The sequence below is a fragment of the Gymnogyps californianus genome, chromosome 1, assembly GCF_018139145.2.
Source record: "Gymnogyps californianus isolate 813 chromosome 1, ASM1813914v2, whole genome shotgun sequence".
NCBI lineage: Eukaryota > Metazoa > Chordata > Aves > Accipitriformes > Cathartidae > Gymnogyps > Gymnogyps californianus.
This window is the reverse complement of record NC_059471.1, coordinates 15291967-15314675: the sequence shown is the minus strand read 5'-3', so window position 1 is coordinate 15314675 and position 22709 is coordinate 15291967. Positions and strand designations below refer to the sequence as shown.

The following is a 22709-nucleotide window of genomic DNA, read 5'->3' as shown; positions in this document are numbered from 1 at the left end:
TGGCAGGACCTGCGGACCCGTGGCCCCGTGGAGAGAGGAGCCCACGCTGGAGCAGGTTTGCTGGCAGGACTTGTGACCCCGCGGGGGACCCACGCTGGAGCAGTCTGTTCCTGAAGGACTGCACCCCGTGGATGAGACCCATGCTGAAGCAGTTCGTGAAGAACTGTAGCCCATGGGAAGGACTCACGTTGGAGAAGTTCGTGAAGGACTGTCTCCCGTGGGAGGGACCCCACGCTGGAGCAGGGGAAGAGTGTGAGGAGTCCTCCCCCTGAGGAGGAAGGAGCGGCAGAAACAACGTGTGATGAACTGACCCAAACCCCCATTCCCCGTCCCCCTGCACTGCTCGGGGCGGGGAGGAGGTAGAGAAAATCAGGAGTAAAGTTAAGCCTGGGAAGAAGGGAGGGGTGGGGGGAAGTTGTTTTAAGATTTGGTTTTATTTCTCGTTATCCTGTTCTGATTTGACTAGTAATAAATTAAACTAATTTCCCCAAGTCGAGTCTGTTTTGCCCATGACAGTAATTAGTGAGTGATCTCCCTGTCCTTATCTCGACCCACGAGCTTTTTGTTTTATTTTCTCTCCCCTGTCCAGTTGAGGAGGGGAGTGATAGAGCGGCTTTGGTGGGTACCTGGCATCTAGCCAGGGTCAACCCACCACAAAGACCATTCTAGAGTCTTGGAGAACAGTCACTGCTTCCCTTTTAGGAAAAACCTTTCCTATATTTAACAGCGTTTATCATGGCTTCCCTTGCTTTTCCTTGCATGAAATAGTGAACACAGAGTCACAAAATGGTTACTTGTATCTTCCTTTTCCAGACTCACAAAAATTCCTGTTGGGCTTCATGGAGTCGTTCCAACCAGAGCTCATCTCTCTGCCTGGATCCAAACACACTATTGCAGCTGAGATCTTATCCGTGCTGGCAAGAGTATAAACATTATTTTACTTACCATACATATGGGAGCCCAGTTTATGCATTCCAGTAACATGACTGATTTTTGTTAATATCAGTCAAAAAATGTTGAATCATTTTAGCACTCAGGTTTGCTAGCATCGTAAGATTGTTTTAGATAGAACTTTTAGTTAGCTGATGACAGGCTTCCTAGAGTTATGATGCTGATTTTTCCTAGATAAGATCGGTTCTTTGTACTGTCTTTTATATTTTATGATTACATATTATGACATAATATGCTATATTTTGTTAAATATTAAAACACATGTATCATATATATAACATAATGTTATTCACTATAATACAATATGTTATATTACGTTACTGTTATATGTTATTTCCTGTTATTTCTTCAGTTTGTCAAGACCTTGTGCCATAAATAGTCTAAATTCATGATTGAAAAAAAAAAAACCTATGAAATGTAGCTCCGCATTTTACGTGAAAAGCATTTCCTTGTTTATTAAACACACTACAAAATTGCCCAAAACAGAAGACTCAGGCGAAATAGGGACAGCCACATTAGTTAAACATATTGCATCACTACCTGATGATGAAAGTTATGCATCATTTTTACTAATCAGAGGATATTATACAGCATGAGTCAGACTGTCACTGATTTACAAATTAGCTATATAAACAGAGCTGAGAAGTGTGTTCAATAGCTCAAGAGTGAAACTGAGGCAGACAACCTTAGATGAGGATGAAGACACTTTCATTTCTCCTGTTGCTATATGTGGCCATCTCCTCTGCTTTTCCTGTGGCTCCAGAAGCAGAAGATGAAGGAAAAACCCTACAGCTTGTAGAGGTAAATATTTTTCAGTGCATTTCTAAGTGAAAGATAAGGTAGTCTGAGAGATAACTATAACTGCAATTCTTTTCACAGAATATGGCTTGAAATTAAACATGTACTATTTTGCAGAGGTTTTGAGAGAAAGCTTTTCCTATCAATCTAGAAAACGTGTGAAAATTATGTGGAACTTATTTACCCAAAAGTCATCTGGATATTGCATAATTTCACTTTTGATGTTGTCAGTAAAGTAATAACAAAACTACCGAAGCATGAGTTCTAGCAGCAAGGCTCTGTGGCTGTGCAGAAATAGTCAAACTCAGCAACAATTTACATTTCAGAATGTGCTTTGAAACTTGTGATATGACTGGTCTCAGTAACATAAGGGAGGAAACTTGCTTGAAGCAGGCATGTATTTCAACATTTTGCTGAATGGATCTTTTATGGAATACTTTGAAAAACAGGGACATCTATGAGAAATACAACACTTACATAGACACAACACTATTTATTGGAGACAAAATTGTTGAAATTTAGTAGGAAGACCTGAGTTCCTAATATCATATTTCATAGCTAAAAATAAATGGCATGATTTGCCAAGTGCTGACTCTCTAGCAGTGGTCACCTGCTTCTTTGGGAGTCCTGGCTGTGTGGAGTCTCACTGCCGATCTCTATATCCTTGAATGAGACCAAAGCTTCCTCATAAATTTTGCCGTTGTTAGAATAATCAGGCACCATAAATAACGTGGGATTAATTATTAATAGTAAATATTAGATTTTAAAGACATTTCTTCACATATTCCATCAGTGAAACAAGAAATTCAGAAAACTATGTGAAAACTGTAAGTTATATCTGACTCTTCACATGAATTCCTGGAAAAAATAAGCTGTTCTTGCTCCTGGTAAACACAGAGCATGTCGATATGGGAATAGTTCAAGATTACTTAGAAAATTGAAGTGTGACTGAAGACAGTATTGATATGCCACAATGCTCTTCTTTTTTAAACTCTGGTTCAGAGTTATCTACAGAATTTCTATGATCTTCAAAGGGATCACCAGCCTCATTTAAGAAACAAGGGTGAAAATCCCCTTGCTGAAAAGCTCAAGGAAATGCAGGCATTCTTTGGACTACAAGTGACCGGAAAACCTGATCTTGACACTTTGGAGATGATGAAAAAACCCAGATGCGGTATACCTGATATAGGACAATATGTGTTCACAGCAGGGAATCCCAAATGGAAAAGAAATAATCTGACATACAGGTAACATTTCCTAATCTGGTTCAAAAAGATATAAATCTAGCATCTCAACTTTGGGGGGTCTGAAGTAAGTACATTATGTCATATACGGACATCCAGAGTGATTAACTGATTTCTGGAAGAAGACAGGCACTCTAGAAGACGATATCTAAAATGAAGCCATTATTAATTATTAATTTTCATTCATGAAAGATACGTCTAAGATTTCTGACTTTTGCACAAGTTATTGTTTTTCAGCTAAAATGCTGTATTCTGAACAGTATATAATGTGTTGGGTTTGCTTTGAAGGATTTTGAATTACACCCCAAAGATGAGACAAGCTGATGTAGATGAAGCAATCCGAAAAGCTCTTAGTGTCTGGAGCAATGTGACACCATTGACATTCCAAAAGATTGAGGACAAAGAAGCAGATATAATGATCTCTTTTGCTTATAGAGGTAACATTGATATCTTTATATATTAAATAGCCATCTGCAATCATAGAAATAATTTAGGATTCTAACTGATTTTTTCCCTCTTCATTTTAGATCACCGTGACAACTCTCCTTTTGATGGCCCCAATGGGCAGCTGGCTCATGCTTTCCAGCCTGGTGAAGGTATTGGTGGAGATGTGCATCTTGATGAGGAAGAAACCTGGACAAAAGATGGAAGAGGTAAGGACTTTGTAAACTGGACCCATTTATACAGTTTTACCTCATACAATCTTAGCTCATGTGATGCTTAGTTCATGCGCCTGATTACAGGCAAAAAGTGAGCAAAAGTGGTAGGACTTGTCCTTTTAAATTGCTTTGCTCTTTTTTTTTGCCATTTGTAGGAATCAATTCAAAGAAAAGAGATTTTTATGTCATAGTGATATATAATGGCAACTAAGTCAGCACTTAAAAATACTTCTTTTGTTCAGATGAAACCTAAAACTTGAATACAGGAGGATCTGGTGGTAAACTTCTTTAAAAAATCCTTTATCTTTCTTAACCTAGCACTTCAAAGTTTGGTGCTAACTAGAGTATTCGAGTATCACCAAAACTGTCACCTCAGTGTTTGTTATTAAGGTTTTTTTCTGTTGGATCACTGAACCTCCACTCGTCATTGGAATGATCCTTGATCTGAGCAGTTTATGTGACAGCAGGAGAAACAGGGTTTGTGATTAAGAGACAAGGACACTAGAGAAAGGACAATGAGACCACAATCAAGGCCAGACATTCTTTAAGTACTCTTATAGCTCTTCTATTACAATATTTTTGAGCTGTGATGTTGATAGCATTACTTACAGCCTCTCCTGTACCTGTAGTCTATTTTGGGAGCATGCATAAATGTTTCCCATTTAGTCAACTGTGCTGAATACTGAAACAGATTTTTACCTTGGTTTATATGATTTTTTTCCTACAGGCTACAATTTGTTCATTGTTATTGCCCATGAGCTTGGCCATTCGCTGGGTCTATCCCATTCAAACGATCCTGGAGCACTGATGTATCCGACTTACTCCTACACAGACCCCAATGAATTCCTTCTTCCTCAGGATGACATTGATGGCATTCAAGCCATCTATGGTAAGAAAAAAATATTTTTATTTAATGTTTCTATTTGGGAGGCTGGTAAACAGTAGTAAGAATATATTTAAAATATGCTTATTCCACCAAAATGAGGTTTAACTGTTACTGAGCAATGGATAACAAAAGAGAGAAAATTCCTGGAAGCTAACTTCAGCTGAAGTCCAGTTCTGGAAAAACTCATTTTGGAAAAGATGAACACAATCAGTTTTATCAACATTGAAAGCCTGCTTTTAGTGACAGACCCTTAGTTTAAAATCATATGCCTTTTCATCCTCTGTAAATAGGGTTCTTGGTGTCCTCTGAGACCTTCTGAACACTGTCTTTATATCTCTCCATACTAAAAGATAAAATATTCTTCCTATAGGACAGTCTAATGCTGCTGTGCAGCCAACAGGACCCGTAACGCCACGAGCTTGTGACCCAAATTTGACATTTGATGCGATTACTACCCTACGCAGAGAAATAATATTCTTCAAGGGCAGGTAACAACAATATTCAGTAGTTAAAAAAAAAATCTGTCATCCATGAGGGAAAACTGTCTTTTGGAATGTAGTACAAAGAAAAACACTAGAAAACCACCATTTTATTTACACAAGCGAGAGTTCTCAACTCTTTAATCCTAAGAGCCGTAGTTGACAAGAGCATTGAAGGAGATGAGGGCTTGTAGGTTGTTTTCCAACTATTCTGCTGCTGTAGCCACTACTGCAACAGACTTGTCTCTGAACTTCATTCAGCTAACAGCAAAGCAAAGGCATTCATATAACCCTTAGCAACGTGTCCATGGGTCCCACACTGTAACCTTTCTGCTACTCCTCAATACAAGAGCAGGGGCAGAACTGAAAGCACTGTTATGTAGAAAGATGTCTGTTAGGTGGTTACTGAAGCCAACTCTTAGCCTGCTTGTCCTACAGAGTAATAGAAGGGCTTATATTCATCTTGCCTGATTTTTAGCATGTAACTGAGGTGCTAAAGTTAAGAGTGCAGTTGCTCTAGATTTCCTTTATATTCAGTGGAAGGGGATATTCGCACCCAGGTACCCATCTCCCCCCCATTATACTCCAGGAGCTATAATAATTATTTTGTGATGATGATAGGAGTGGAACCGTTTTATTACATAAATTTTATTTAAACCAGATATATGCTGCGCAAACATCCTGAGAGGACAAAGACAGAGCTCAATTTTATCTCACTGTTCTGGCCAAAGTTACCATCAGGAATTCAAGCTGCATATGAAAACGTTGAGAGGGATGAAGTTTTACTTTTTAAAGGTAATGGAATCTGAAATTGTCTGTTTTTTCTGACCAGTTACTCCTGGCTCCTTTGCAAACTATGCAATTACAGAAGTCAAAGTGTTTTTTAAGGAAGATCAGTGAAACAGGGAATCTTACAAATCTGCAAATAATTAAACCAGAGGATCATAAAGGTATACTGCTGTAAGGGATCTCCAGATGTCATAATCCTGAAAACTTGCCCCTTTGTTACAGTTAATGCTCTGAAAAATAAGACCTGAAAATAGCTTCCCTTCTTCAGGTCTAGTTCTCTTCAGGTAATAGCATTTTGCTTTATGCAGAAGGATTTTTTCTGAATTCAATTGGCAAATACAGGCATTTGTACACTACTGTTACTGATATGCTTATTACTATTTTGTGATATTTTGGAAGAAAAAACAACAAAAAAAAATGTTGGTGGAAAAGCGTACTGTGAGAGGAAAATTGTTCACTGAAAAAACAATCAGTACTTTTCTTTAAAGGTCTCCAATATGCTTTAAATGTCTGAAATAACTTCATTATGCACATATTACAGTACATGATAAATTACTATATATGAATATGTTCATTGCATCTAAAATTACCAAAGCATTTTGATTAGACATATGCCCTTCTTAATAGTTTAATTTAATGCACATTGTCTAGTTTTCAAAATATTGTATGGCTCTATAATCAAATAGCATATTACAGGAATTTAATAAACTCAATATCCCAATCCAATATCAGTGGATTAACTCATCAACCTCCAGCCCTCCTCAAGTTGTTACCCAGACAAATACTTTACATTAATTTGAAAAAAATCTGGGAAAAGTACTATCCATACACCTTATGATTCTAATGTTTTACTCATAAAAACAAAAGACATTTCCACTGTCTTCATGATGTAGTCCCAGTGTGAGGATTAGAACCATTTTCTAAAGTAATAAACTGAAAGGAATAATACTGATATCTAAGACACATTTTTTGCTACTCATCTAAAACACAATTAAATGCTGTTTATAAATAGCAAAAACAAATGAAATGTGCTTATATTTTTCAGAGGATAAATATTGGGTTCTCAGGGGATATGACATTGCACCTGGCTATCCTAAACCAATCTATCGTTTGGGGTTCCCAAAGACTGTTAAAAGAGTTAATGCAGCTTACAGTGATGAAACCACAGGAAAAACATACTTCTTTATAGCTGACAGATACTGGAGGTAAGATTTAATGTTCATTTACTAGAAGGCATATTTTCACTTGTCCCTGAGGACTGATGTATTGCTATAAAATTCAAGTGCCATGATGTTTAAACCAGGTATATTCCAGAAATTTAAACAGGATTCTCTGGAAGTTTAAAAATTTTAAGTATTTGCTAGGAAATGGCAACATTTCTATAGGAGTTTTTTGCCATTCATTAGATTCCTGTAGCAGGAATGTAATTACTTGCAACTGAATGAAACATCTCGCCAACATAGAGTGATTTTCTAGTAAATTATTCACTTTTTCTCCACAACAGTGCTGCTTTTCTGTGCAATGTTGTGATAGTGTCCACTTTTAATTCACATTTCAAACAAAATGAACTGCTAATAAAAAGTGTTGTAATTGAATTTCTTTGTGAACAAACTATAAATATTCTCCAATTGTACAGTTGGTCGTATTTATAATTCAAGTGCAGCTCATGACAAATTTCAGAGAGTAATTTTGTTTAAGAAGTACATGGTTGACACTAATACAGGCATGTTTCACAACTGTGCTACTGTCTTCTACTCCCAATTTTTATGTTTTGCTTTTATACTGAACTGGATATCCAGTGCCTTGAAATAGAAATTTTATGTGCAAGTGATGGCCAAGGCTCTGGACAGTCCAGAAATGCATTAATAAATTCCTGTGCTGCATTCCCAAGGTCCTTGAGAGCCTTGTTACAAACTTTATCAGAGGCAGGATTTTTGAATCTCAAGACACTCATACTGTGAGAACCTTAATACATAGTAGGAAGAATCAAAAAGCTACCTCAGCTAATCTTTATAAGACTTCTTAGTAACAGTAGAGTTGTATACGTGTATGAATTTGCTTTGGACTTCCAAAATATTGTCTGCTTCCTCACAAATTGTAATGATGTTTCTTGTGTTAAGATATGATGAAAACAAAAAGTCCATGGATCATGGTTATCCAAGGAAAATCGTCTCCGACTTTGGAAAAATTGGCAGAGTTGATGCTGCTTTCCAGAAAGATGGTAAATAAAACATACATTTAATCTGGGTTTACTTGAATATTTGTGCTTGTGTAGGTAGAATAATTTGTTTTCAAAAAACTGTTATTAACCTTAAATGAGATGGAAGTGAAAAACAGCAAGTATACACGGACTGTTTATGTTGGGGTTTTTTTCCAAAATACTGAAAAGAAGTCACCTATGAAATATAATTGGATTAAATTTTATTTCTAGGCTATATCTACTTCTTCCATGGAACAACTCAGTTCCAGTTTGATCCTCGTGCCAAACGGATTGTCAGACAAATGAAGAGCATCAGCTGGTTTAATTGTTAATTGCAATGTTTTTCCATATGCACACTGTATGTTTTTATGATGTGCTGAATTTTTCAGCATTTCATGACTATCAGGTCAGAATGGATTTCTGCCCAAATTCTGTGGGAGTATAGTCTTAACAATTATTTATTGTAAAACAAATACATTTATATAATTCATCACAATTTCACCTGCTACATTAAAGTTTCCTGAGAAATTATGCTTCTCTCATCATTATGTCGTTGATGTCTTATTTGCACTAATACTCAAGAGCCAAGTCTAGCTACCAAACACTAAAAAATGTATTCTGGCATGAAACATCAGGTCTTTTTCCCGAAGTTGGAGAAAGGAGCAGCCAGCTGGCTCTGAACTCCATCACCCCACACAAGCCCTGGTGAAAATCCTATGGGTAATTAGTCTGGTTGGGGCTCATTAACATCAGTCTACAAATCACACTTCCACTTTCTGTTCCTCTTTCCCTAACTTCCACTCTTAGCTTTTCCTCCAGGGTGTATGTCTTTTTGCAAGTGTAGGTGGGTTTTTTTCTCATGTTTTTGGGTTTAGGAACGGGGTTTAAGCCTGGAAAAGTAGATTAGAAAGGACCCCTGAGACCACTGAAACCAGTTCCTTGTTATCACAGGTAGCCACATCATATAATGAACAAATAAACTTCTTTACTCAAGGCTCTTTCAAGTGCTTACTACTCCAGTAGTTAGTAAGTCCCTCCTAATTTCAGTGCGTTAAAAGATGAAGAAGTTTGCTTTAAAAATGAAAATTCTTAGCCAAAAATATCTCTGATACAAAAAGTTCATGAAAAATACAGCTTGATTTCCAACTTAACTGCAATTTTTTCAAATATCCTCAATTAAAATGGTGTTTGAAGGGTTATCCACTTTCTCTTTAGTCTTTGTAGGTCAGCTGATAACATTAGAAACCATATGACCATAACAAAATGTATTCTCTCGTACAACATCTGTATGATTCGACATACTTCAGAGGAAGGTTTCAGGTTACTGAACAGAAGTAATTGCATTTTGAGAAAAGAATGTGTAACCTTATAAAAACGTATCTGTTCAATTTTTTTCATTACTTAGCTGTCTGTCTTAGAAGCCTATTAAATTGTATCCTTCATAAATAAAGAACAGACTTGGTAGTTCTTACGTTTATTAAATTCAGGAGTAAAAATTAGTCTAAATACTATTCAAAGATAAGAAATTGTATAATTGAAAATTAACTTGAATATATTATATTCTTTCTAAAACATAAAAAAATTATTATAAAATAATAAAAATAAAACTAAATTACAGTAAATCAAAGGCTTTAATGAAGAAGTTAATTTATGTGAATACTGTTCTCACAAGGTGATTTAGGTACTGGTTCTTTAATTCGAAACCTTAGTAGCAATGCTATTTAATCTATTTTCTTGTGTAAGCAAGCCAGTGCCACTGAACTACCAATGACAATTAAACCAAAAATTGTTTTAGAAGTACATAAATCTAGATTGATTATGTTGTTTTAGCAGAGATGGTCTACAAAGATAACACAAGACTTACAGGGAAAGATAATTTTTCTTACTAGACTAATTATATATTAAAAAATAAAAACTGGGAGGACATGTTCCCTTCAGATACGAAATAGAAGCAGAAGATCTCAAGGCAATGCCAGAACAGCTCCTCAGATTTAGAGCAGAATGCTAAACCCTCTCTAGAAGAAAAAAGTAGTGGGTACTCATTGGGCAGAGAAAATGTTAAATGGGAGACAAGGGGTAAGGAGGTGGTTATGTTTTGGAGGAAAGAGAGAGATATAGGGTAATTTACAAACCATGGAAGATGAAGAAGTTAAAGAGAGGATGAAGTTTATAATGGCATATTTTTAGTCCATGCCTTTTGGTATCCTGTGAAGTTCTGACTTTTAGTTGCCTGGAACATTTTTTTGAAATTTTTTTTGTGAATTTCCCTTGAGCAGGAAGACCGAGAGCTCAAAATGAAGTGATTTCTTTGTGAGAAATATTCTCTGTGCTTATGTGAGTGAATATTTCCTTTGCCTGCGTGAGCATGGTGATTGCTCCATCCCAGCCATACCATTAGGAGGAAGGCACGTCTGGTGCCAGCAGCTCTTGCCTGCCTGCAGGCACAAGCACGGCTTTCAGTAATTTGGAATCTGGGTGTTGTTTCCTGCTCATCACCTGCCATTTTCTTACTACCTTTTAATAAGTTTACAGTCCTATTTGCTAATTACTGTACTATGGTAGAGTACCATACCACTCCCTAGTGTCTGGTTACTGGTTTTGTGTGTAGTCGTAGCCTGTATCGTTATTAACTGAGAGAAATTTGCCCAGGAAGGGATCCAATTCCATAAACATGCATTTAGTGCATTTGAGGTGCTGTAGGATATCCAAGTCACCCATGCAGGTATGAAACAGGACTTCTGGGAGACCAGCACTTCCCAAAGCCCCACAGAGCCTACACTGTCCCTAGGCACCTATGTTCGGGTGGTTGAATCCTGCCCTCATAGGCTGCAGTCTTCGCTAAAGGTTTGCCAAGGGTTAAATACATTATTTGAACCATTCACCATTGTCCCATGTTTTTCACTCAAGCTGAGTAATGATTCAGCTTTGTGGACTCTATGGTAGGATTGAGCCTGCAAAGTAGTGGCTCAACTCACCTGACTCAACAGGTATCTAGTGTCATTAAGGTGCCTGAAGGTTTCCGGCTGGCCTCCATCTACCAGTCTAGAAGGCACCCGTCCCCTCTAGGTCCTGGGTCACAGCCACCAGGCCTGTGTCAATGTCTCAGGTTCACTAGACTGTCTCAGAAGCACAACAAATTGCTGTTTAGGCAGCTTAATTGCAGCCTAAGTGTTTTCATGTGATCTCAGACTTAGGTTCTCATCATAGTCAATGGTGTTGGTCAAAACGTTTGGTGAGCTCCTGAGAGCTGCACAAATCATCCTAAGTTTACCTCCTACATGTGGTCAGATGAAATGCTCTCTACATGCCATTTGACCATATTGATTAGATTTCTGTTGATACAATGCAACGTTAAACAGTTAACTCATGTGTGGACACCCACGTTGTGAACACTTAGGAAAGCTGAATCCCTGCTGCTATTGTGTTAAGATCACCACGATGCAGCAGTATGGATGATTCCTGTGATGCTCTGTGTAGCGCTGCTTGGTACTACCGATGTGATGAGGATAGGCAGCAACCTTTCTGGGTTAAAACATAGGTCACATTACTGCAGTCTGGATAAAACCAATTCTAGGACGAGAAAAGAAGTCACAGCATAGATTGACATCCACCAACTCTAACCAATGTCAAAGATAAGCATTAGGAAACTATAACCAGCAGCTGCTTATACAGCTGCTTCTTTTCCCAGACCTCAAGACCAGTTACAGGCGTATTTGTGAAACATCGCACGCGAAAAAATGTGTTCAGGCCTCTCTCACATGGGCAGTGGGAACTGGCTGTTATGTTGTGTAGGTGGTCAAGTTGCAAAACCTTAAAAGTGCTTTGAGTGACATAGGCCTCCATCACCTGTCACTCAAATGTCTTTTGAGTAAACACAAAGGTAGCTTGAGCGGTTAGCTGAAACTAGAAATGTAGTCTAAATTAGTTGTTTAAGCTTCTCTACATTCGATAAAGACAGTGAGCACCTATAGAAGCCAGTTCATCCTCTTCTAAGATAGCTGGTCGAATCACTCTCCAGAGATATGTATTTCTCCATTTTCTACAGAAGAATGCTTAACTAATAAATGTATAAAGTTAGGTGCTACTAATGTTAACCTAGCTGCTTTCATTGTCTCTATCCTTCCACTGCTACACAGCAGACAGCTGTGGGGATCTGATGGCCAACCACAGCGGAAAAAAAAGATAAACATTTCTCCCAGTTCATATCAAATCTGCTCATAGTGCTGCCTTGATTTTTCACAAAATTAAATTCATATCAGCCAAAACATGTTTTCCAAAAATGTGTTCTAGTGTCATTGGAAAATATGCTTGGTGCAAAAGCCACTGAACAGAGGTTTGTCTTTTGTGACCTATGCCATGTATATAGTCGGATGATAGCACCACAGTCATTCCTTCTAGCTTTAAAACCTTTGAGCCAAACAAATATATCCATTTAAAAACATAAGACAGATCTCAAAAGAGAAAGTCTGTACTTCTGGATAAACACACGTCATTTCCAGTATCAGTTCAGTCAAACTCTCCATCTCAGAAAATTCGTTGTCACAGTTTGTACCTCAGTTACAGAACTGAATGGGATCCAGGCCTCATGGGTCTCTTACCTTACAATACAATGATAATAAAAACAAATTAAGGGAAGTATTTGGGTTTTTTATTATGGTAACTGGGAAATGCCATTAACAAACAAGTTTAACTAAGAAGGGTACATTGTGAAATTTGGGCTGGAAAATTCGTCATTAACGCCTCCAGCTGGAGAAAAGCTGGCTGCAAGTGACAGCAAAAAAGCCAAAAACACGGAAGCAAGGATTTCCTGCAAAAGCCACAGTCCGACATGAGGGTATTTCTTACAACTGTTTTGTAAAAGTTGAGTACGTGCTGTCAGAGCTCCTCTGAGGTGCTGAACACCTTCAGTTCCCATTGCTGCCAGTGGAAGAGGAAGGTGCTGGGCCAGCACTCAGTGAAATCCCATAATTTGTCACCGCTTGTGTGACTCTTGAAACTTCCTTTATTCTGAATTACTTAAGACAGGAAATAATCATATTCCCTGTGGCTAATGTGGTTAAACTGAAGAAACCTTTTGTGATGAAATGGCAGATAGATAGATAGATGATAGATAGATAGATAGATAGATAGATTAGATAGATTAGATAAATGCAGACAGAGATGTAAGATTAGTCATGTCCTTTAGGCTGGATTTATAGGGTAAAATCTTTTTTGTTTATGTATATCTTGGATTCCACCAGTATAATTTAAAGGAAACACCTTTTCAAAGAGATGTAGGGAAGAGGTGGGGAGTGATTTGAGGTTTTCATCCATTTTTCAGAACATCCAGTCTCACTTTATGGATCAATTTAAAAAGAAAACTTTCTGCTTACAGTAATTTCTGCCAAAGTTTTCATTTTTTTGGGTGGGATTCATATCTGGTGCATGACTCCCATTTTCTAGGCTGAGAACGGTTAAGAGTCCCTGTACATTTGGTGGCCCCATTTCACATAGCTGGGTCGGGACAACTTAAAAGGTTTCATCTGACGTGACATTGCTCAGGTTCGCTAAAATTCAGTGTAAAATAACTAAAATTGAGTGCCGGTTTTGAAATGGCAGCCAAGCAGCTTAGGAGTATTCAAATACTAACTGACTTCAGATGTCTGTGAAATCGGATGGGTTTAATTAAGTTTTATTGTGTCAGCCAGCACAGTGTTATACGATATATGGAGGTAATCAGAGCATGATAAACTCTGAGTCAGTCCACAGCTGACTCTACAAAGCACCCCATAACCGTACGAACTGGGATGCGAGAGAGGGTGCATGTGGAGCAGAAAGCAGACTGCTCTCCTACCAGGACAGAGACAAGAGGAAGAATGAAGGATCTTTCACTTTTGCTTTTAACGTGTGCAGCTGTTTCTAATGCTTTTCCCTTCCACCCAGAGAAAGACAACAAAGAAGATGCAAAGCTTGTACAGGTAACTACATTGTCCATATCTGAGATCTATTGAGTCCTCTCTTTTTAGATATAATCTGCGTGTTCCAGCTACACAGCAGTTTGCTGTCTTTCTGAGACAATGTTATTACACAGAACTCTGTTGCCCAAACTTTACTAAAGTAGGATAAATCTGTACAAACTGGAAATGTCAAGTAAATAAGAGTCAGGGACAATGTTGTCTGTTTCTGTTTAGCTACGATCCTCAGGAAAACATCTGTTGTGCTCCAAAATCACAGGCAGATGGTTTTGCCAGCAAAGTACACAAACAATATCAGTCCTAAGGTATTTGTTTAAGAAACAGATCAAAATGTGAAATGTGTTTGCTTTCTTTTTTCACTAGGACTATTTAAATAAATTCTATGCTGTTGAGCCAGGTCCAAATCAGCTTGGATGGAAAATAAATGCTGAATCCACAGCTGAAAAACTTCAGAAAATGCAACAATTTTTTGGTTTGAAAGTGACTGGAAAACCAGATACTGAGACATTGGAAATGATGAAAAAACCCAGGTGTGGAGTTCCTGATGTGGGTCTCTATGGTGTTACTCTGCCAGGATGGAAAAAAACCAAGCTAACATACAGGTAGTATTTCAATAATTACTTTTTGAGTTTAAATTTTGTTTTGTGGGTATCCACGTTTGTTATGTTTAAATATAACTTCTATAGCAATTGTTTCCAGTTGAGAATACAAAAATGTTTCTCTTTTCCCAGCTGTTAGCTATGTGTATTCCTGAGAGGAATTTCTGAGAGTCAGGCTGAGTATTTTACATTTTCTGAGTCAACCACAGTATTTTGTCTGTCATATATCACCCTGACAAATACTCTGTGAACCAAACAGAAATATCAATTGCACCCTGTACAAGCCCTGTTATCTTCAAAATTTGCTAAGACCAACGGTTTAGTAGTCACAGAAACCTGAGGAGACAACTTTCCTCATGCTCAAGAGATGACCTCCTGGCTAAGGGCCATTTTGAGAAAAACTGATACCGTGTACACAATTATTATTATGAAAAAGACATGTTGGACAGTTATCACATTCCTCAAACTCACTCAGTCCAAGATGAATCTTGGGAGCTATTGGATTACAGGTTAAATTGCTTCTTATACATCTCTGTTCATCATCTTAACAATATTAGAGAAATTCTTTCTGCAAACACTAAGTATTACTACTTCAACCTTCATAATCGTAGAATTGTGAACCACACACCAGATATGAGCAAAGAGGATGTGGACAAAGCAATCGAGAAGGCACTTAAAGTGTGGAGCACTGTCACCCCGCTGATTTTCACTCGTATTCATGAGGGAATAGCAGATATAATGATTGCTTTTGGGACCAAAGGTAATGTGCTGACTGCATACCAATGGTAAGATTAATTTAAAGATTTTCCAATAGTCATAACATAAACTCAGTGTTGTTTCAACATCATATTATTTAGCTCATGGACATTGCCCTCGTTATTTTGATGGCCCCCTTGGTGTCCTCGCTCACGCCTTTCCACCTGGCAATGGTTTTGGTGGTGATGTGCACTTTGATGAGGATGAAGATTGGACCACAGGCTCAGCTGGTAGGTAAAAAAAGGTTTTTAAAGTGTTATGCAGATGGGTAAATTCCTTTCTGATTTTATTGAAGTGAAGGAATAGACTGAGATGAAGCACAGCGTTAACCATAAGAGCAGTTTGAGGATATTACAGGCCATCCTCCAACTGAGATACTTACAATGACGCTGACATAAAATCAGTCTGATCTACTCTAGTTCTTACTTAATACTGGTAAAGATACCAACAGGTCAACCTTTTTCAGATACTAATGCTACAGACACGGGCCACTCTTACCTGGAGGTTGGTAGGGCCCGTGCCCACCAGAGTTTCACAACCCATGGTAAAAGCTTTGTTGACTTTTTCCCGTCCTGGTGCACACACTGGCACCAAGCCTGGCACTACCACACACTGCAGAGGAAGCACACAGTGCCTTGCGGCAGCCCTCAGAGGAGATCCCCACCACCTAAAAAATGTTACAGCCACCAGTGATAGTGAAGAGTCTTCACTAATAATACCAAGATAGGTCCAACTATAGACTGTTACAGCTTTACTCTGCATTGAAGCTAGGATGGGCTTATACATGAAAGTGTTCTCCAAGCAATTTCAGCTGCCTGCCAGCAGCTCAAGTCTGAACATGCTGTTCAGGCCACCCACGGACTGAGATGCAGTGTGTAGACCTGACTACAGATGTGTGCCACTGGGCCAGAAGAGAGGGGAATGCTGAGTGCTCAGCCGTCTGGCTAGGATCCATCTGCTCCCCTCAACCCCCTCCCCTCAACCTCCAGGCTGGCCATACAGCACATACTGCCTCTGACAGATCCCTCAGTACATGGGCACAATACCCTGTTGTACTTTAGACCCTTTTCTTATCCAGTTTTTGGGATGGAAAACTGCAGAGGATAACTGCAGCAGGAGAATCGAGGTCATGCTGCAGGAAAAGCAAGGAGCTAACAAACAGAAAGGTGCTGTAAGAGCACTGCACAAGGAGGAGAGGTGTGGGTTTATTGTGGTGGGAAAAAAAAGAAGGATGAGGGGTGGACATGTCATGCTGTTAAAATGTAATGTTTTCCCCACACTGGGACAGAATGGGTCAACCCCAGTTTTGCTGCTGTTCCTCAACAGCACAGCTCCAGTGGCCAGGCATTGCAGAACTCATTGGAGAGCTCAGAGGACTCGTGAGAGGGGAGGACTGGAAATATGTGTGGAAAAATTGAGGCTTTGTTTGTTTTTTTGAGAAATGGGTATCTTGGCTTCAGATGGCCTTTCTTGGGTAATCAGTGACCAGTCCTCTGCTCTGCCACGGACTTGTGATCTTCATTAAGTCTGTTGATATTGCTGGCTCTTGGTCTGCAGGGCAGATGATCATTCTTCCCTAATTCAGAAAGGCGTGTTACTTGGAGGGATGCATGTTGAAGGAAATTCCATTTTTATCTATTTACTGTGTTAACATATTTCACTGGGAATAAATATGCATAAGCATAATATTTTAAAAAGATATTTTATTTGAGAAGGCTATAAAGAAACCATACACTTTAAAGTCCTAATGATAAAAAGGTAAATCGTTCTGCTAACATTATATTTTTCCTTGTCTATTCATGATCTCACCTTTCGTTCTCAGGTTTGTAGGACGGAGGGTGACACACAGAGTGACACTTTGGTACCTCAAGTGAGCACGGAGTGCATCGTCCTATCCTTGCCCTGGAGAGCTGTTAGTGTGATCTGACTCACTATCTAATCTGTTCTAGCTCAGCCAGGAAACCCTGCCAGGACATTCCTCAGAGCTGCACCCACACTCACCCCCAGACATCTACTCATGCCACACAAATACTTTCAGCAGCTAACAGAAAGAACAGCAAGAAAGAGGGCCAAAAGTCACTCCCTTCTAGTGGGGGAAGAACACAACCTTAACCTGTACAAAAAATATGTTTACTTATATGCATACCCTAGTGAACTTCGATATATTGTATGAAAACTGTCACTGAGCAATAGCCCTGCTGTGTTTGTATCAGCCATTTGCAGACCAAAATTAAACTGATCTCTTCTCTCTATCAATTTTTTAAGGGTTCAACTTGTTCCTTGTTGCTGCTCATGAGTTTGGCCATGCCCTGGGTCTCTCCCATTCTAATGACCAGAGGGCTTTGATGTTCCCCAATTACGCCTACATCAGCCCCAGCGAATTTCCCCTCTCTCCAGATGATATAAGTGGCATTCAGTCCATTTATGGTGAGTAAAATCCATGGCTTAGAAAAAGAAGTAAGCAGGAGAGAAATAATCTCTTTCACAGAGTTTCACCATAAAAATAATTGTATTCTCATAATATAAAAAATGCATTTATATGTGAAAACCTTAATGTTTCTACAAATTTGGTGTATTCTTCCTAAAATGTCTCCCTTCCTTAGGATCTCCACCAAATACCCCAGATAAAAGGCCAGCCACCCCTACCTCGCCTAAAACCTGTGGCTCCCAGATATCTTTCGATGCTATAACTACACTCCGAAGAGAAGTCATTTTTCTAAAGGGCAGGTAAATATTGATATGACAATTGTCTCTATGGGGTTTATTTTTTCTAGATTTCTACAAAGATTGAATATTTTGGTGGTTCACATGATTATGATTATGGGTTTTATAATGAGACAAATGGATAGATTTCAGTTCATGGAAATAAAACTTTTACAGATACGAATTATAGTAATATTTTTACAGGATCCTCTGAAAAAAACATGCTTCATTTTTTTCCAGAAAACATCTCAGTCCCAATAAAGCTTTATTCCCAAAAGTATAGATGGTTACACCAAGTAGTGACATGCCTAAATGCTGCAACCATTTCCTAAGAAATTAGTGTGTTCTACCATATAGTTGGGCTAATCTCTCCTCCAGTCACCTATGCAAGCCCAAAGTCATCCAGGTAAGTCATCCAGGGAATAGCTTACAGGCAGGCTCATCCGGGACCCTATAACTCTCTTATTATATGGTACAGGAACAACCTGAATTTTTCAGCTGCTTGTAGCTGATCCCCTTAATCAATCAGTACCAATGAGAAGAGTAATTCCAGAAGGAAACCAGAATAAAAAAAACCCCTCACTTCCCACTGAGGGGAGTGTTTTCCTTTCTGACACATCGACCCAGGAAGCTCCACTGACAAGAAAGAGCTTGTAAGTCACAACGTTGTTCACATTCTTGTGCATATATAGAAATGTCTGTGGTTTATTATTTACTACAAAAACTCTTTCATATTTAAAACAGGCACTTATGGCGAGTCTATCCTGATAACTCAGAAGTTGAACGTGAATTAATTTCTACCTTCTGGCCAACTCTGCCACCTGGTATTGAAGCTGTATATGAGAACACAAAAGATCAGATCCTATTTTTCAAAGGTGAAGTATGAGATTTTCTTTAAATTTTTCTTACCTTTAATTTTGTGGGAAGATGGAAGGAAGGAAGGGTAGTTCTAAGTGCATAAAATTCACTTTTCAAATAAATAAAAAAAAAACTTAGGACATGTCATCTAGTTTTCCTGCAACCTACGCTAAAGGAGTGCATTTTTTCTTTTGGTGTCTGAAAATCACTGATGAAACTGAATATTTTAATTTTTTTTAACAGGCAATAAATTCTGGGTTATCAGTGGATATCAGGTGTTGCTTGGTTATCCAAAGAATATCAACACACTGGGCTTCTCTAAAGGTGTCAAGAAAATTGATGCAGCTGTTTGTAATAAAAATACAGGGAAGACAGACTTCTTCATAGGTGACAAGTACTGGAGGTAAGAAAAATTGACAAATGTTTTCTTATGATTGACTCCAATATAATCTGAATATAATTAAAATTGTCCATGTGATAAAAGAGAAAGTAGACTTTCAGGTAACTATATGTAACTAGGTAACTATAGTAATCCCACTTTTCATAGAAATGTTTCTTTGACTCCTGTATGGGGAGGAGAATATGGCTTTGACTTTTGAGAGCTTAAGGGTGTCTTGAAATGGGCATTCTAAATATGGACTCATTTTGATGCATTATGCCTGTAAGCTGAAAAGATTCCAGCATGTAGAGAATTTTTACAAATACAATAGACAAAAGTATCTCTAGAAAATAAAGATCTGAAAGCTGAGCTACTTCGGCAGAAGATTGGCTGGGATGGCTGGTGCAGGATTTTTCTGATTCCTGAAAAGTCCTGGATTATTTTCTCTCTAAAAGGGAGATAGAAGTCATAGTTCATTTTCCTTTCTTTGGCTGGTTAGCACTGGATTTGCAACATGCTTCTTCTAAATCCTATTCCCAAACTGGCATGAGTGATTCCTGATACCCAAATACCAGGCAAACGGAAGCAAAAAGTCAGCTTTGGGAAGCTGACAGATTCCTCCTGTGTGCAAGGACAACTGCCACAAAGGCCTTCTGCAGGCAACCAGGAGCATGTGTGGGTCAAACAGACTTTATCATGACTAATTGTGGGGTTCCTCACTGAGACATACAGTGTCAGCTGGATTTTGAGCTGCATGTCGTTTCCTGTCCTTTGTTTTTGATAGTTTCGGAAAGAGTATTTACAATATCTTGCATTGCTCTTTTACTGCCTTGGTCACAAGACAAAAGCATGCAAGAAAACCACAGCACGGATTTCTTACCTAGTAACTCATTCTCTCAGTCTCACGTCCCTGTGAAAAGTATTTCGTGTATACAAGGAGAAGTAAAACAAAGGCTTGTTCATTTGCTTGGTTTTTTTTCCTGAGAGAGTTCCTCAAATCTTGAGGAACGTTTTAGGTCCTCCTTTCAGCCCCCAAATTCAGCCCTATCTCATAAAAATTGTCCTGGCTTAGTTAGGAACAACTTGATTGTATTAGAAATAAGTCAGCTTCCTTTCCTCCACCTAAATCTGTCAGCTAGTAGAGGACTATGTACAATATCATATCAAAGTCTAAGAGGAGTTTAAAATTCATGCAATAAATATATGCAGTCGCTATAGCAGGAATCAACCTGGCCAGTTTCCATGTGCTGCCTGTCACACTGCTATCGTTAGAGGAGGTAAATCCCATCCCTGCTATCAAAAATGTGAGTCTACCTTCAATTTGTCTCACTCCAGATGCTTCTTTGGAGCTGTGCCTGCCTTTATCAGCAAACAAGTAGCCACTTCATGGAAAATGCGATGGCCAGCATCCTGCAGACATTTGTGCGAGTAGATAATTTTACTGTCTGTAACCCCAGTGAAATCAGTCAAACTACAGATGGTGGACACCTTTAAGCAGCTGCTTAATTCTTTGCAGAATTGATGTCTAAACTCTGTAAAATTACATGTCTCCCTTCATATGATTTAGGTTTGATGAAAACAGCCAGTCCATGGAGAAGGGTTATCCTAGACAGACAGTCGATGACTTTCCAGGAATTAGCCAGAAGATTGATGCTGTTTTCCAACAGAAAGGTAAATGAAATGAGCTTTTAAGTAAAATCGGTTTACTTGTAAAGAACATAAGTTCTGGAGTTATGATAAATGTCATTATTGCTGTATCCTGTAAAAGACAGAACTGAAGAGATGCTCTGTACAAAGATGATATTCCCCGCTTTGTCAGAATGAAGCTATTTTTTCTATCCGTAACATAATGCTTTACTTTTTTATTTCCAGGATTATTCTACTTCTTCCATGGATCGAAGCAGTGGGAGTTTGACCCTACTGCTAAAAAAGTTATCCGCGAAATAAAGAGTAACAGCTGGTTTAACTGTTAACATCATTAAACTTTCTTACACACAGCAAATGAGAACAAAGATAATTCTAGATTTCTTAAAGGTTGTTCATATAGACACTACTATACAGGCAACAGGACTAGTTTTCATATATGTCTACTATTTTAATAAATCAGCTTGTCAGCTCTAATTCTATCTCCAAAGGCTAGAACAAAACTGTATTTTTTCCCCTGATTAAGTGCAAAATGTCCAACATAATTTATTATTTTATACTCCAGATGGGTTTTCAAATACTTTGGCAATAAACGGTTTTAGGTTGATGTCAACTATTTTCTGCTTCATCTGTTGAAGGCATCCTATATTTCTGAGGTGTGAAAGACTTCAGGTTAATATGCTCATATCCTTCCAATATACGATGTTTGTATTTTGCTTCTTTTCTCTCCAAACATGTTCAAGAGTCAGGCTTTTCATTAATCACTTGTTTTTCTGTCCTCTCTCCTGCATCTTCTCCTGCTCCTTTGACTATTGCAGCTGTGCCCCTTTCACATCTTATCGGTATTTTGCCGCCAAAATTACTCTCCAGCCCTGGTGTCTAAATACATTATCTCACCCTGATCTGTCTTTATAGTGTAACAATTAGCATTTTTTGTGAATCTATGAATGACATCCTTCACAAATCAGCCCTGTCCTATTCAAGAAATAGATTCAATTACCACGTCACGGAGCACAACCTTTGCTCCGCTATCACAAAGCGTGTGCTTCAAGTGCACATATACCTGAGATTTATTACATGCTGCTATCGTACATGGAGCAAACTCCTCACAAAATCAGACATAATCTATAAAGTCACAGCGATATCCTCTCCAAGTATTTCCTTTACATTTAGTTCTGGAAACAGGCCCAGAACAGCCTGCCGAATGGCTGGCCATACTGCCTGCATGGCTGGGTATATCTGAGAACATGGTCTCATTAGTATTGGCTTGTCCTCCTGCTGCCTAGTTCTCACATACCTGGCTGTTTTACCCACCTGTTGCATGTTTGAGTAAAAAGTTTCTTTTTGCTATGTGCTTTTACAGTACCAGATACAACAATGCAATGATCCCAACCTGAACCTTACCTACCCCATTTGGTGTAACCAGCGGGAGTACCGTTATGTTGCTGCTAGTGCTATGAGAACCCCGCTGGCTTGGTTCCCACCAGGAAATCAAATAGAGGCTCAGATACGCTGTTTCACTGATCTACAAAACTAATCGTGGTGAACACCATCACACTCTAGACCCCTAACAAAATCTAAACTTGAAGTGGGGTAAAATGGTAGACATTTGGGTGAGATTCATCTGACTTAACTTTGGCTTTCTGTCTATCTACATATCTACTCTACATGAGTTAGGGAAGATCCCTGTACTGAAAGAAGAGGGAGAAGTTCTCCACAATGTTACTTATCTCATCTCATCCAAAGACTGTGCTGAGGCAAACCAGTATCTTCAGCCCCTGGAGAAAACATCTCTTTGCAGAGGAAGGCT

At 38.6% G+C, this 22709-nt stretch overlaps 2 protein-coding genes across 2 annotated transcripts; both read left to right on the top strand.

Moving 5' to 3' along the window:
- Nucleotides 1-2829: 2829 nt before the first annotated feature.
- LOC127021511 (interstitial collagenase-like) lies at nucleotides 2830-8437 on the top strand. Its single transcript, XM_050904623.1, has 9 exons — nucleotides 2830-2996; nucleotides 3282-3430; nucleotides 3521-3646; nucleotides 4380-4541; nucleotides 4909-5026; nucleotides 5679-5812; nucleotides 6852-7011; nucleotides 7927-8027; nucleotides 8238-8437. Exons 1-9 carry the CDS (start codon nucleotides 2845-2847, stop codon nucleotides 8336-8338), a joined length of 1203 nt encoding a protein of 400 aa, XP_050760580.1. The 5' UTR covers nucleotides 2830-2844; the 3' UTR covers nucleotides 8339-8437.
- Nucleotides 8438-13826: 5389 nt separating this feature from the next.
- Nucleotides 13827-21512, top strand: LOC127021526 (matrix metalloproteinase-27-like). The gene is made up of 10 exons (XM_050904648.1): nucleotides 13827-13963; nucleotides 14324-14562; nucleotides 15171-15319; nucleotides 15417-15545; nucleotides 17581-17742; nucleotides 17919-18042; nucleotides 18763-18893; nucleotides 19120-19279; nucleotides 20823-20926; nucleotides 21128-21512. Exons 1-10 carry the CDS (start codon nucleotides 13862-13864, stop codon nucleotides 21226-21228), a joined length of 1401 nt encoding a protein of 466 aa, XP_050760605.1. The 5' UTR covers nucleotides 13827-13861; the 3' UTR covers nucleotides 21229-21512.
- The last annotated feature ends 1197 nt before the right edge of the window (nucleotides 21513-22709 follow it).

What these genes read in the sequence shown, in the direction of transcription:
- LOC127021526 (XM_050904648.1), top strand. Translation starts at nt 13,862, where the DNA reads ATGAAGGATCTTTCACTTTTGCTTTTAACGTGTGCAGCTGTTTCTAAT. An exon ending in GTCATTTTTCTAAAGGGCAG is followed by an intron (nt 18,043 to 18,762) that starts GTAAATATTGAT and finishes TATTTAAAACAG; the next exon opens with GCACTTATGGCGAGTCTATC. An exon ending in TCAGATCCTATTTTTCAAAG is followed by an intron (nt 18,894 to 19,119) that starts GTGAAGTATGAG and finishes TTTTTTTAACAG; the next exon opens with GCAATAAATTCTGGGTTATC.
- LOC127021511 (XM_050904623.1), top strand. Translation starts at nt 2,845, where the DNA reads ATGCAGGCATTCTTTGGACTACAAGTGACCGGAAAACCTGATCTTGAC. An exon ending in TGGCATTCAAGCCATCTATG is followed by an intron (nt 4,542 to 4,908) that starts GTAAGAAAAAAA and finishes TTCTTCCTATAG; the next exon opens with GACAGTCTAATGCTGCTGTG. An exon ending in TGCTGCTTTCCAGAAAGATG is followed by an intron (nt 8,028 to 8,237) that starts GTAAATAAAACA and finishes TTTTATTTCTAG; the next exon opens with GCTATATCTACTTCTTCCAT.